The sequence below is a fragment of the Octopus bimaculoides genome, chromosome 6, assembly GCF_001194135.2.
Source record: "Octopus bimaculoides isolate UCB-OBI-ISO-001 chromosome 6, ASM119413v2, whole genome shotgun sequence".
Taxonomy (NCBI): Eukaryota; Metazoa; Mollusca; class Cephalopoda; order Octopoda; family Octopodidae; genus Octopus; species Octopus bimaculoides.
Window position 1 is genome coordinate 42,591,720 of NC_068986.1, and position 16,265 is coordinate 42,607,984.

Below are 16,265 nucleotides of genomic sequence, written 5' to 3' on the forward strand. Positions count from 1 at the left end.
TAGGTGTCTTCAAGATGAGGCTGGACCTCTTCCTGTCAGGTGTCCCGGATGAGCCAACTTCACGGCAGGAGGTGTAGATGAGAGCAGCTACATCAAACTGTCTCATGCACGAAATGTCAATTCCTGAAGTAAAATTCGTGAAGTAAAATGGTGTAGCAACACCAAATGGCGGTGCCCCAACATGGCCACAGCTCATGAGCTGAAACTAGATAAAATGAAAATAAAATGAATGAAAAAAATTATATGTATATATATATATATATATATATATTGTTTCCATCAATAAAAACAGTGCATGAATCTGTAAAAGCACCTTCCATTATTTCTTACTGACTACATTTGTTTTATAAAAGTCACATTTAGCTGTTCAGCAGCATTATGATAGGAGTACAATGATACTGACACAACTGACTAATCATGGTTAGCATATTATGTAGTTGAATGCCAAGAGTTTGCTTGGAGAAATCTATCTGACATTTTAGTCTAAAAATTTTTGCACAATACATGTTCTTTCTTTGGCAAAAAAGAACTATTTTACTGTATTTAATAATGACAGCTGTCAGTTTTGCAATAAAGTGGCTGAAATCTGATTGCAAAGGAAGTAGAATGCTCAATAAGATTGTGACAAAGTTGGAAATTAAACTTTCCGTGATGTACAGTCACTTGTTGTAGCATAGCCACTTGAAGATTTGTGATCCCAGCCCACAAGAAATATAATTTGTATAATTAGGATTACAAATTATTCCTTTGTGTTATGTGTCTTTATTGTGAAAGTTTAAAGAACAGATGTATTATGTTTCAAAACTGACTGAAGCTAGAATAGTTATATAGATTTTATTACAAAATATTATCTCTATGTGACACATGTTTATGTTATACTTCAACTCCAGATTAAACAACTCCAGGTTGAGCAGTCCTGTGGTCAAGGAAGTTCTTGCCGTGGTCATCTTGCTTTTTCTCTATAGAGAAAAGCAAGATGATCATGACAAGAACTTTTCCGATCATAGATCTACATTCCAATATATCCACATTTAAGATGTTAGGGTGTGAGTTGAAGGGAATTTAACTGCTATTTCTAACTGGCTGAGCAACTTTGTAGAGGTTCTCTTGATAGTGGTTGTATCAGTGGTTTCAGTGGTTATGATGTTAGTGACTGTGGTGAAAGTAATATAGTATTGTTGATGGAAGTGGTCTTGGCTTTGTTTTTGTTGTAAGTGGTGGTGGCAGTATTCTGATCTGGATCTGACTCTACCTGTAAAATTTTCACCTCAGGTGTTGCTACCTCAAGATTCATCCCCTCAGGACATCTCACCTGAATAATTGTTGTTCTCTTGCAAAGTGGCGTTAGTTGTGATAGTGGTTTTGGTGTTGTTGTTGTTGCGTAGGGATTATTGTGATGATGTATCAGTGAAATATGAGTGTGTTCTGAACCCAATCTTGCTCCCATTACACCTGAAAAGTTACCCACCCTTCCCAGTGTTGCTTTGTGAAAATTCATCCCCCACAAGACATCACATCCAAAGAATCATCACCCTGGTGAAGTCTAAGGTAATGATTTTTCATTTGTTGCTTCTCATAAAGTGAAGCAAAACTTTCTGGAAGAAGTTGGTGTCATCAGATTTACATCATTTTGTAAAAGAAGACTGTAACATGAAAGCAGTGTTTTTAACTTGATCAAGTGTTGGAATCTGTCATTATTTGTAGTGATGAGAAAGAAGACAGTTACAAAAGTTAAAAGGAAAAGAGTAACATTGGCAGCTAAAAGGAAACTATTTGCAAAGTTGATTTTTTAAAAATATATTTTATATATTGTGTATATTTACTATTTTGGAGGCGCAATGGCCCAGTGGTTAGGGCAGCGGATTTGCGGTCATAGGATCGCAGTTTCGATTCCTAGACCAGGTGTTGTGAGTGTTTATTGAGCGAAAACATCTAAAACTCCACGGGGCTCTGGCAGGGGATGGTGGTGAACCCTGCTGTACTCTTTCACCACAACTTTCTCTCACTCTTATTTCCTATTTCTGTTGTGCCTGTAATTCAAAGGGTCAGCCTTGTCACACTGTGTCACACTGAATATCCCTGAGAACTACGTTAAGGGTACACGTGTCTGTGGAGTGCTCAGCCACTTGCACGTTAATTTCACGAGCAGGCTGTTCCGTTGATCGGATCAACTGGAACCCTTGACGTCGTAAGCGAAGGAGTGCCAACATTTACTATTTCATCCTTAAGTACTCTGCTTAAGACAAACCTGCTAGTCATCACTCATGCTATACCAGGAGCCTGCAATGGGAAAGAAAGTTTTTGTAGACATAATAGCCATGATCATGTTGCAACAACTACTTCTATACTTTGCACTTGTGGTCTTCAGTCTTTTAGCAGTGTTTCTTTTACTGAAAGCAATGAAAATAGCTGCAAAGACCAAGTGAAATATAAACAACGCTTTTATTATTTCCACCACAGCTACCTCTGACACTGGCTCAACTATTGCCACCATCATCACTAGCACTTATTGGGCTGGAATGGTGAATATTCTGGTGAATATTCATCTCAGTTTTGATGATAATTCACTGTATTTGCAATTGAATTTCAGCTACTTTGCTGCAGAATCAACAACTATCATTATTGAATGAAGAAAAAAAAAATTGCTGAAGGGATGACATGCATTATATAGAAAGTTGATGAAATTTGGACAGCTTTCCCCATGTGCATGATATCTGCACATGATGGCATCCTGGTTTTTGACCACATGCTATTTGTGATTGATCAATTGCTTTAATGAGGTCATTGTACTTCTCTGCCAATGCTGTATCTTAGCTAAATGTTTGACTTATATAAAAATGTGGACAGCCAGAAATAATAGAAAATCTTTGGTTCTTTTTTTACAGATTAATGCGTAACTTTTATTGGCAACAATCAATTTTGAGACATAAATTTTTGCAAATTATTAGGTAGAGATAAAGTTGTTCACTGTGTTGTGTGAAAACTTGCTTCATGATGCAGAGTTTTTTTAATGAATTTTGTTTGGAAAACTTTTGTCTTGTGTCTCTATGAAAAATTTAGACTCAGCATTGAGTCCTGTGCATTTCAGCATTTTCTTTAACCACTTCCACTCTGCCTAATCTATTGGCCATGTAGAGAATTTTCTTGGCTATGTCATAGCATCACATTTTGCAGTCCTGTTTTAAATTTTGGCTTTGGGTTTTTTTTTAATAGATTCTCTAATTTTTTAATAGATTCTCTGTCCTCCTTACAACTGTTTACCACCTCAGCCTGTCTTTTTTTATTTTTTAGATTTCATAAAGATTGTAAAAGCATTTTGTAACTATTTCTAGTTATTTTCTCCTTATTCTTCATTAGATTCAAAAGCTTGCAAAGTTAATAAATTTGAACTACTTATTTTCCAGTACAGACTATTACTAATTTCCTTGGATTCTATTGTTTTTCTTTGAACAGTATTGTAGTATTGAAGTCGATACAGGAAAAGGATGGAGATGGGGAGCTCCTTGAGAATATTTCTCTTCTGTTAAGAATCACTTTTATTGTTACAACTCTCTCTCTCTCTCTTCGAATTGGTAAAATTGTTTTCCATTTACTCATGTTATCTTTTGATATACCTGTTTGTTAATCATCCTTTCTTATTCAGAACAACAATTCTAGAATACAAGTGGGGAAAATATCAAAAATAATTTGTTAATTAATCCATGCTCAGACCCACATTTCTTCAATTATAAAACTTTATTGATTAATAGCTGATCTTTACATTAGTATGAACCTTTGCAACGCTCTTTTCATTTTCAAAGTATTTTCCCTCATGTGAGCATTTATCTCTTACAATATTGAGGCTCTTATTGAATAAATTATAGCCTGTAATTTTTCTTTGCTTTGGTGATAGTTAAGTTGTGTCATCAATTTTTAAGGATTAAGATCGTTTTCTTTTTTTTTTTTTTGCTTTGTTTTCTTAGTAAAGCATTCTAGTGATGCTTCTGGTTTTCTCTGTAGATAAGTGTATATTTTTGCAAGTAATTTGTGAATGCTTATTAGATATTTTAACCAGAAGTTTGTCATTTCCATCTGCTCTCTAGTTGTTCACTGTTATCTGGACTATTTTTCAAGTCGTTATTTCTTTGTACAATTATTCTGCAGTTGCATTTTTGCTGGTTTTAACATTCTCACCCTTGCAAATGTATCTTGTTCAAATTCTTCCCCTAAAACCTACTAATTCTCTTGCTGTTGGCACTGCATTTATTTCTGTTTATTTTTACCTGCGTCTTGGTAAAATCGATTCAGTTTGGAGTCAAACTGTTTGTTTTGTTCCTAGAAATGTCATCTCACTTCTTTCTTTCTTTTTTTTTTTGTGGCCATTCTTTTTTTTATTTATTTATGTGGATCACTTGTTTTGATTATGCATTTGCTTTGCACATTATTTACTTGGGTTTAGATGTTCTTCTACAAGAAATTTTGAGGAAGTATCCACCCTTCTTTCTGACATCTGCAGATACTGAATTTATTACTTGATTTATTCAGGTGGTATTTGATGTTCACATCTGTTTTCACTATGTCTGTGGTGAGTCATTTTGCCTATCTTATTATTGTTGTTTATACTTTATCATTAAGGTTTAACTTTGGGTGGCTGTTTTGCTCATCTTTTGAAAGATTTATCGATTTGGATTCTATAACTATTTCTGTTGTTATCTTATTCTTACATTCAAACTTACCACTTTTAGATTGTTCTACTCTTAGATCTTCATCAGGTTTTCTTCTTTTCATATTTTCCATTCGTGTAGTTCTGTAATTCCGATTTGACTTTTTTGTTGCTATTTTATGAGTGTTTTAAGTTTTAACTTTATTGTGCCTTGTAATGTTATTTCTTTTATATTTTGTTGTGCTTTCTTATGGCTTTTGTGTTTCGTTTATGCTAAGTCTATCTTCAAGTTTTCTTTTATGCACACAGCTGTAGCTGTGAGGTTAAGATGCTTGTGATTTCAGGTTCAGTTCCACTGTGTAGTACTTTGGGAAAATGTCTTCTACTCTAACCCTGGACTGACTAATGCATTGTAAATGAATTTAGTTGACAGAAACTGTGTGGAAGCTTATTGTGTGCGTGATGTAATTAACTAGTTCCTTACCCAAAAATTTCATGTCTTGTCCCTATAGTACGAAGGATTATAAGTGTGTGCTCTGGTCATCTTATTTAGAAGGTACAATATACCTGTAAACTAACCTGTGTGAATATGGCAACATTTTCTTCTCATATTTATTCATATTTATTTGTTGAATTTGAAGAGTAATGGCTATTCTTTTATTTAGCTTGTCATCTTTTTTACTTTCATCAGTTATTACTTTTGTTTCTGATAATACACATTTAGTTTTCTGAATTTTTTGAAATTTGCATTCTTTTTTCACAAGTGAAATGAAGCAGTATTTGTTTTGTATTGTATTGTCATACTTTATTTTAGGTGACATTGTCTAGTATTGATTTGTCAGGATCTTCATTAGAGTGTTTACATCTGGTAGCTAATCAACAATTAGTACAACCTTTAAAAGTACATTATTTGTATTAGACAAAATTATATAAATCTAAAATAAGAAGTTGATGTATTACCTAAATGGGTATTTTTCCACTTCTTTTGGTTTGTTTACTTGTTTGTTTGTTTGTTTTCCTTTGTTGATATTTTGTTGCTGTTAATGAATAGTCTTCTGAGCAATGATGTAGTAATGTCTGTTATTATTCAGTTTGATATTATATATTAATCTGGTGCTCTTTTCTCAACCTTTATACAGAGACTTAACGAAGTCATTTGAACATCGGACAAAATGTTTTGTGGTGTTTATTTCAGCTCTTTTCTTTTTTTTTTTAACTTTTCTTTTTTGAGTTCAAATACTACCTAGGTTAATTTCTGCCTTTCATCCTTCCATGTTTGTTGATAAAATAATATAACAGTCAAATACTATAGTTGGTCTAAGTGACTATTCCTCTCCCTCCTAGAGATGATCCAAGTTGTAGGGTGCCTGGCCTACCTAGTTGGTGGTTTTCCCTTATTTATATTAATTTGCATTTATTTTCGGTGATAATTTTTAACCTGTTTTAATATGAGGTGGTATCAAAAAGTTCCTGGACTACTTGCGTTTAATAAAAAAAAATGACCTACTTACCTAAGTTTTAACATCATATCCTTCAAAATAGTCACCTCGCACAACAGTACACTGGTCACAGTGTTGCTGCCATTTTTGGAATCTGGCCTGGAAGACATTTTCCATAAGCAAGTCGAAGACCTTCTATGATTCACTCTGGATCTCAACAACAGTATTAAAATGGTGACCTTTGAACTGCATTTTCATCTTGGGGAAGAGATGGAAGTTTACAAGGGCTAAATTTGGTAAATAGGGCAGGTGCAGAAGCGATACCATGTTGTTTTTGGTGAGAAACTCATGAGTGGGGAGAGCTCAGTGCCAGGGTACATTGTCGTTGTGAAGAATTCAGTTCATCATGCTCCAAAGGTCCAGTCACTTTCACCAAATGTCCTCAGTGGCACGCTGATGGAGATCTTCACAGACCCTGACACAATGTCCTTTCTGCTCAGTGGTCAGCAAGAGGGGGACAAACTTGGCAGAAACATGCCACTTGTTCATTTCAGATGTTAGGATTGCTTACATGGACCCATATGACAGACCAACAACATCAGTGATGTCATTGATTGTCCTCTGACGATCCTCATGCACAAATGCACAAGCTGATGAATTTTCTCCATATTTCCAGGTCTTCCAGATCACTCATCGTCTTCTAGGGGTGGTCTTCTGCTTTTCAAGTGCCTGCGTCTCCTGAAACATTGTATACAACCCATTGCCTTGTCACCATAAGCTTATCAAAACATGCTCAATGTCTTGAAACCAGACTTTTCAAGTTTAATGCAAAATTTCATGTTGGCTCTTTGTACCAACTTTCTGTCCATAACAAAAATCGTAGACTACAGCATACACATGATCACAAAAGCACAAATTTCACAACTTATGAAGTAAACACAGTGATATTACTCAGCACACTGCCTCATGAAGGTCACTGCTAGCTCTCACTGTGCACGCAACCATGTGCTGCCATCTGTTAGCATACTACAGAACTAGTCTGGGAACTGTTTGATACCACCTCTTATATTATCTTTAACATATGTACATATTTATACTTCCCTCCTGGTTTTGTAATTATTTTTGTGACCTGTTTAATACTAATAATAATGATAATTGTTTCAAATTTTGTCACAAGGCCAGCAATTCTGGGGTATGATGTGAGTTGACTACATCAATCCCTGTGTTCAATTATAACTCATTTCATTGGCCCCCACAAAGGATGAAAGACAAAGTTGACATTGGCGTAATTCGAAATCAGAATGTAAGTAGCTAGAAGAAATTCTGCTAAGCATTTTGTATGACATGCTAACAATTCTGTCAGTAGTAGTAATATACCATAAAAGCCCATGTAATTTGTGCACCTGTGTAATTTACGCAGGTGATTTTCAGGATAAAAATTGTTAAAAAATGCTTCTACTCATGTAAAATTCACACCCAAAAGTTTTCAGATTTGCCGATATGGCCAGGAGGAAAAGGTTTTCAATTTAGTTGTATTTAGTATAATTTCACTTGCTTATGATTAGATTTTATTAAATTTTCATTAAATAAAAATAATTTTTGTTTAACAGGTATCATATTGAAAGCTATTAAATTACGAAGTGTTTGTATTGTTTATAATAAACTTTATTTTACATTTCTTGCCCACAAGAGATTGTGTCTGATCTTTAGCATACTTCTGTATGTCTTCTGAAATCACGATCACAGAAAAAGTTGTTGATAATTCTTATCGACAAAAACAAAGCAGATAAATACACACAGGTGTTGCAAAATAAGTTTAATTACCTATAAACATCAGCTGGGATGACACTTTACTCAACCGGCAGAGGAAGGTGACAGATCAAACTGATTATGCAAGCAGAAATCTGATTGGTCGAAAGTGTCTTCTTGTCTCAATCTCTGATTTTCTGCCTATTCTTGTTGGAACCTTTGATATTCAGTATCAAAATTTTAATCCCTTTTCGCATTTATAAAGTGTCAAGCAAACTTTAAAATTTGTCATTACCGTTTCAGCTGGGAGACCAAACTGATAGTTTGGTAACCAGCTAAAATAAATATTAAAAATCGAAAGGAGAAAATAAACAGCTTTGCAAGTTTAACTCGGTGTTTATTAAACAAGATATGTGCAAAATTTAAGAAGCAACCTGTTAGAATATACACATCTGTGAGGAGACATAAACAAGAATAACAAAAATCTACTATACCAAAAGAACTGGTTATACATACAAGTGTTCTTTGAAGAGAACATAAGATTGCTGCATAATTCAACATGAATGTGAAACGACATTAAACATCGTATAAGGTAAATGAAGGTTTCTGCAGGAGCGCTAAGTCATATTTACTTAGTGAGTTTACATGCGCAAGGATACAGGTGGCACATAAAATACAGGTGGCACATAAAATACACCATTTTGAGCGTGGCCGTTGCCAGTACTGCCTGACTGGCCTTCGTGCGGGTGACACGTAAAAGCACCCACTACACTCTCTGAGTGGTTGGGCATCCAGCTGTAGAAACTCTGCCAAATCAGATTGGAGCCTGGTGTTGCCATCCGGTTTCACCAGTCCTCAGTCAAATCGTCCAACCCATGCTAGCATGGAAAGCGGACGTTAAACGATGATGATGATGATGATGAAGGATGAATTATGATGTTGGCGTTGGCGTTAGATGCAGTAAAATATGGCCCGGACCGTGATTATCAGCTTGAATGTCAGACTCTGAAAAGTAGTTCGCCATTTAATGGTTTTAGTAAATTTGATACAGAAAAAATAAGCATTATACTTCATTATATTTTTTCTGTAAAAACCTATTCTGACATTAAATGGGTCAACTTCCAGTGCAAATGTTTACATATGTATGTCATTTTTTAACAAAAAAAATTTCTAAATGAATTCTTGAAACTCATGTAATTTACACACTCCCTAAAGTTTATTTTTGTCTTTGCGAAAAAAGTGCATAAATTTCATGGGTTTTTACAGTACTTTTTAATCAAGAAATTTTTATATAAGTTGTAGGTAGCGTGGCCGTTGCCAGTACCGCCTGACTGGCCTTCGTGCCGGTGGCACATAAAAGCATCCACTACACTCTCGGAGTGGTTGGCGTTAGGAAGAGCATCCAGCTGTAGAAACTCTGCCAAATCAGATTGGAACCTGGTGTAGCCACCTGGTCCACCAGTCCTCAGTCAAATCGTCCAACCCATGCTAGCATGGAAAGCAGACGTTAAACGATGATGATGATGTAGAATTATTAGAGTGATAGTAGAAAATGGGAGCAGATTGTCTACCCTCTAATTTGACACATTCAAATTCCACTAGTGTAAGTAAATACTAACTATATGTTTCAGTCTATGTAATTATACCTATCATTTCTTGCCTAAAGCAATGATGATGTGTGGTGGTAGTAATGCTTCTGATTGTTCTTATTTCAAAATGCTCCTAAAAGCAAAATTTTTATTTCATTTCTAAGAATTATTTCCGAAAAACTTTCTTGTACATCTGTCTATCTTTGAATATCCTTTGGGGTTATTGGATATTTTCTGGCATTGACCTGTTTCAAAATTTCATGCCACCTATAATGAAAATATAGAACTTGAGAAAAGAGCCAATGGGTGTGGGATAACTTAGAAAATTATTTGCTTGAAGTTGTGATTTAAATAAACTTATTGATTTATCATCTTTGCTGCCAGAATTAATATGAAACAGTATAGGTCATGCACTTATCACCACATTAAGCATTTATCATTCAAACTTTTAGTTTTAGTGAAAGTTTGAATGTCATTGTATTTACATTAAATACAATATATAGACTGTGCTTTGAGGGTATTAAATGTATATGACACATATTGATATAGGTTTTGATGATGGTATTTAGGACAACTTAATTTGTTGAGAAGCACTATCAAAAGATAGGAAACCATTGTAAACTAAAATAAGATTACAAAACACAGATTCATCGTTAAGAGTACATTATTTAGCATGAAAATTATTTGGTATTTGCTGTAACTTTCTAAACAATTATTGGAGATGCATGAAGTACCTTTGGGGTAGATGTTCTGTGTGGTTTGTGCTGGTAGTGTCTTAGTTTAAGTGTTGTCTGTGTGTCCATCCAATCATCCATCTTTCAGCCGCCTAACCATCTGTCTATCCTTCTGTTTGTCTTGCAATCTATCTGTTTTTGCTGTATTTTGTTATTGAGTTATTATTTCATATAGTGACTCACACATCTAATTTACATTCAAAATCCAGTTATTTTATGTTTTGCCAGCTTCATGGACTGTTTCATATCCACCACCACTACTAGCAGAGATCAAAGTTTTTGGCCAATGCAACATGAAGTGGTTTGTATTTTGTGAGAGAAACCTGGCATATTGGTCACACGGGGGATTCACAATATCTATATGGAGTGTTTCAAATTTATGAACGAGGCCAATAATTTTAGCAGAGGGAATAAATTGATTACATCAATTACATAATTGTGGCTTAATTTTTTGATTCCAAAAGGATAAAAGGCAAAGCACCTTGATGGGATTTGAACTTAGAACATAAAGAAATGGAAGAAATACTAAGCATTTTGTCCAGCATGCTAATTATTCTGTCAGCTCACTGTTCTATCAGTGCAAATTAGCTGCTGTTCTTACTACAGCCTAACTGCATCTGAATTGCATATATCCATTGTCTTCTAACTAACTCCTAGAGACTGTGCAGTGGTTCAATGGGGGCCCCAACAAGGTCTCCATCATTGGGGCAGTGCTCTTTCCAAACATCACTCCATGCTTCCTTAATGTTTAAGTTCTCTTTTGCTGATGTATAAATTGGTCTTCTTGGTTTTAGAGTTGAGGTAGTGAGTAGCATCTTTTATCTTTTACTTGTTTCAGTCATTAGACAGTGACCACACTAGGACATTGCCTTAAAGGGTTAAAGGGTTTTAATTGAGCATTTTCATCTTAGTACTTGTTTTACAGTCCGGTATTTATTCTGTTGGTCTCTTTTTGTCAAACCACTAAGTTACCAGGGTGGAAATAAACCAATGCTTGTCAAGTGGGGGCACATACATACATACACTTAATAGGCTTCCATACAGTTTCCATCTTGTCTAAGCTTTGGTCAGCCCAGGGCTATAGTGGAAGACACTTTCTGAAGATGTTTCACTCTTTGGACTGTGGCCATGCAGGGCACCACCTTAAAAGGTTTAAGGCTGGTACTTTTACTATCAGTCTCTTTTTGTCAAACCACTCAGTTACAGGTATTTTAACAAACCAACACCAGTTGTGAAACCGTGCTGATTTCTTTACATTCATGTAAGCTAGTGGTTCAGCAAAAGTGACCAATAGAATAAGTATGCTGTGTTTCTTTCAGTTTCTCTCTACCATATCTACTCTTGAGGCTGTGGTCAGCCCAGGGCTATAGTGGAAGACACTGAAGATGTTTCAGTCTTTGGACTGTGGCCATGCCAAGCACCACCTTAAAGCGTTTAAGCCTGGTACTTTTACTGTTAGTCTCTTTCTGGCAAACCACTAAGTTACAGGGATGTAAACAAACCTACACCAGTTGTCAAGCAATGTTGGTTTGTTTGCATCCTGTAACCTAGTGGTTGAGTAAAAAGTGACCAATAGAAATAGTACGATGGGCTTCTTTTAGTTTCCATTTACCAAATTTACTTTCAAGGCTTTGGTCAGCTCAGGGCTATTAATGGAAGACACTCGTCAAAGGTGCTGTACAGTTGGACTGAAACAAAACTCCAACATATTTGGAAGCAACTTCTGTTACCTGTCCATACTGGGGTACACTATTCAGCTATGCTGTTAGTTGTCAATCTATGTCTGTCAATCTATCTGTATCCATCTACTTGTTTAGTTTCAGTTTCTTTCTGCCTCCTCATCTTATCTTTCTTTCTCTTTATCCTCCTTTCCTTTCGTTTATGACAGTTTGTTAAACCTCTAGCCTTTTTATCCTTATCCATCTGACCTGTATTTTTTTTTTTTTATACACCATGCAGTTTGTGTACCATAGTGTTGTTACTGGTCTGTTATAGATTTCTAATTGATCAATCATTGACTGAATGCTTTTGTGGTGATAAATGACAATGAAACGGTTGTATAACTTGAGCATAAAAAATACCGCAAAGTATATTATATTTTGGTCTGCCATATCAATTTTCTAATCGGTGTGTATATCACTTTTATTGATATAGATATACATCCCTCCCTCCCTCTTTCCTTTTCTCTCTCTCTCCCCTTCTGCACACACACACACACACAATGAGTGTCAGCACGGTTTTCATCTACTAAATTCCATTCACAAGGCATTGGTCAACCTAAGGCTATGAGAACAGACACTTGTTCAAAGTGTTGCACAATGAGATTTAATCTGGAACCATAAGTGCAAAGGGAAGAAGCAGTTAATCAATTGTAGTTCGTTACATTTTCTATTCTGAGATTGGAGATTGAAAACTTAGATCTGGAGGGTTTTTTCATCACCTTCTCTCTCTCTCTCTCTCTCCTTCTTTCTCTCTTCTACTCTCTCTCTCAAACATTCTCTCATATAAGCCTTAATTTTTAAGAGATGAGATTTGAATTAATTAGGAATAGAGGGACTTCATTTTGTAACCATTGAATGAATTTAAGAATGATCTTAATTAAACAGCGGCTTGTTGATGCATTGCAGTGGTTCTTTATCTTTTCTATACTTCACACCCCTCTAAAGTGTTTGATTAATTTTCATACCTCTTCCAAAACTAATATCACATTTTAAGATAAAAATGTCAATTTTCTAATAACTAATTGAATCACATGCAGTGCTATGGGTGAACAAATAGAACTTGGAAAAATAATCTTTTGACTGTATAAAATGCAAATGTAAATTGAGTAATTAGTAATAAAAAATAAAAAAAGAAAAATCAATCACAGTTGCAATGATGAAATTCAATGACTTCTATGTTCCTGCTTTTCCATTCATCACTATGAATTTTTTTTGTTGATTATGATCTCCAGGTTTACTTGTGGATTCAGTTGATTCCTAGATTTTATTTTGACAAAAGAGAGCTGAATCCAGATTCACAGAAGTATGTTATTGCAAATGGAATGAAGACACAATTCTTAGTCTCTTAAGAGTTCAATGTACAAATATACTGGGTTTTGTGTTAAATTCACTCATTTATATATATTTTTGCCATATATCTTAATCCCTAATTTTCATCAACAATTTTAAAAGATCAGTCAATAATATATTTTCCTTCATTGTTCATGATTTCTTGCCAACATTCCACTTGCTTGTCAATACCTTGACAATATAAATCACCAGGTCTTGACTTGAAGAATTCATCAAGCCTAACCCTAACCCTGTCATTCTTGAAGGAAATGCCTCACAGACTGTTGGAGAGAGACTAAAAAGGGGTGATGTCTGATAATGCTACATCAGGAGAATACAGTGGGTGCAGTAGAATGTCTCACCTGAGCTCTTGAATAAGATTTTTTATCAAATTAGTGACATGGGAGCTAAAGTTTGTCTCTTTCATTCAGAACAGGTTGAACCTATGCATTGAGTTACCCCAATTGGCACCTATCCATTGAGTGAAGGTGATGAATGATGTTATCATGAGAGCATCCCATATAATGGGCTGATTCTCTAGTGGAATGGCATGAATCCTGTGGATGAGCTCATTCAATCGATTCTCATTGAACTGAACTGGTCAGCTGGAATGCAGAGTCTGTAATGTCAAATATCCCTTCTTTTAGGCCTGAGAACAATTTCGGTACAGTCCTTTCAGTAACAGTGCCTTTTCCATACACAGCACAAATGTCTCAAGTAGCTTTGGCAACTTTTGAACCTTGATTGAAAATAAGAAGAGACAGGTGTTGAAAATGTTTATTTGGCATTCAATTTGTTTTGGGATAGTTTTTCCTTCCATCCCTGTTATTAGGGGTGGGTTATAGAATAAGTTCCAGTAATATAATGAAATGAATGTAACCAATTATATCCACTTACTCTAAAAATTATGTCCTGTACCTGGTCAATTGAAGCTTTTAAATGCTATTCATTCTCAGAACGAAATGGAAATAAAAAATTGTTTGTTATTTTACTTAATCCAGATGAGCTTTGACAATATTATTTTTGTCTCTTTTCAGGACAAAGAAAGCAAAATGAAGTTCTTGCAGAAAGCAATTGATATTGTTTGTAAGTGTTAACTTCCACATATGTCCTATTATAATCTAATATGGGCTGGAAGTTTAACTTTTATTTATTTGAAAGCTGTGTGTGTGTGTGTGTGTGTGTGTGTGTGTGTGTGTGTGTGTGTGTGTGTGTGTGTGTGTGTGTGTGTGTGTGTGTGTGTGTGTGTGTGTGTGTGTGTGTGTGTGTGTGAGATGTCACTCTTAAGTGCTGCTGATAACATGTAAACCTATACAACCTATTGCATGGCTGGACCATTGGTACCTAACCTGACAACATTACCAAGCCTCTTTAGTGAGTAGAGTTGTTTTGGGACACCCTATGGGATGTAAAACAAGGCCCGCCAAATGGCAGATGAACTCAGAAGAGTCAATGATCATCCAGTTACATGATTATGTGTATGTGTGTGTGTGCATGTGCACCTGGGCTTTTCTGGCTTTGTACTCAGTTGCACACATAGTCTACCAGTGTGGGTTGGACTCTGTGAGGGTAGTCTAACAACCATATATATATGTGTGTGTGTGTAGTGGATGCTGTTATAAGGTCATAGGCTCAGCTTCTGGTTTTGATGATGCATTGTAAGTAACCTTGAGCAACACATTTCATTTTACAGTGCTCCAGGCCAGTACAAAATGAGCAGCAGCAACAACAACAGCTTGGTGGTTAGCATTGTAACAGGCTGGCTTCACTGATGCTCTGAAGAAAGACACAGAAATTTTGCAATGAAAAGTTGCTGATTGAGGAGAATGAATGAGAGAGTAGACCCAAACGGAAGGACCAGATATTGAAATTGAGAGCTATAATATTGCCATTGTGTAATATAATAGTGGTGATAGTTTTGGGGTGCTGAAAATAATTTTTGAGATGTATTTGTGTCAAATATAGTCAACCTTGTAGTACAGGGCAGTATCAGACATGATGTCTGTATCATCATTAACTGCTACCAAAGCAAAAGAACATGTTCCTAAAAGAAGTAATAACAGAAGCTTCAAACTGATGGATCAATGGACCATATTAGAAAGAGTTGTAATCACAACTGATTAGGAAATATATTTAGCTTATATGAGATTTTGTTCAAGTCTGTGCCAGAATGAAGCATCTCTGTTACACTCTTTTTAATAGTACAACTACATGAGAAGTTCTCAGCTAAGAGTGCAGATTACTGTTTGTAACATTCAGTAATATGGAGAAAGCTTTTGACAGGTTTCATTCTGTGTTGTCTAACAGTTGCTGCCAAAACTAGATGTAGAGGAATGGGTGTAAAAGCCTTGAAGTCATCTACTGATAAGTTACCAGTAAGGTGAATGGTAGTAATGAATTAAGGGAAGAATTTAGCATGCTGAGAGTTACTCATCAACATTTAATTTCTTGCTACCTCTCGTTACAATGGTTCTTCAGATCATGACAGATCAGTTAACGATCTGTCTGTAGCAAGTCTTGCAATCTGATGATCTAGTTCTTACAGCTGAATCTGTTGAAAATTTTGAGGAATTCCAAATATGGAATTAAAACCTAGAAGTGAGAGACCTCAAAACTTAACAAAGACAACATTTTTAATTTATAGGAAAGAAAACAGAGCTTTTCTGCAATTTGAGTAGTGACTGTGTTCAGTATGCAGAAAAGGATTAGGTAGGAATTTCAATTGCTGCATTCACTGTTAACTATGATTACACAAGAGATGGTATGGAATTACAAGCAGGCTGGCAGAGAAAGAAAACTCCTTTTACTGCAGGTACACTAAAGTAGTTAACAGTAAGAGCATCCTCAAATTTGCTTCTTTTAAGTGCTCTGAAGGCTTCCTAGATGTAGCTGATAATTTCTGTTACCTTGCTGACCTTAGAAATAGTGGCAATATATTTTATGTGTGCATAGTATTCAGAGTAAGAAAAGTACAGGGTTCTTTTACCTTTCCCTGCTACAAAGATATAAACAGTCTGTGTCTCTCTTTCTCTCTCTCTCTCTCTCTCTCTCTCTCTCTCTCT

General features: G+C 35.5%; 1 protein-coding gene across 2 annotated transcripts in view; it reads left to right on the top strand.

The window, feature by feature from the left end:
* LOC106877218 (TRAF3-interacting protein 1) overlaps positions 1–16,265 on the top strand; it is a 202,974-nt gene that overhangs the window by 37,476 nt on the left and 149,233 nt on the right. For both annotated transcript variants that reach the window (XM_052968703.1, XM_052968704.1), the window contains one exon: positions 14,241–14,289. In XM_052968703.1, the coding sequence (XP_052824663.1) occupies positions 14,241–14,289 (49 nt within the window). The remainder of the gene's footprint in view (positions 1–14,240; positions 14,290–16,265) is intronic.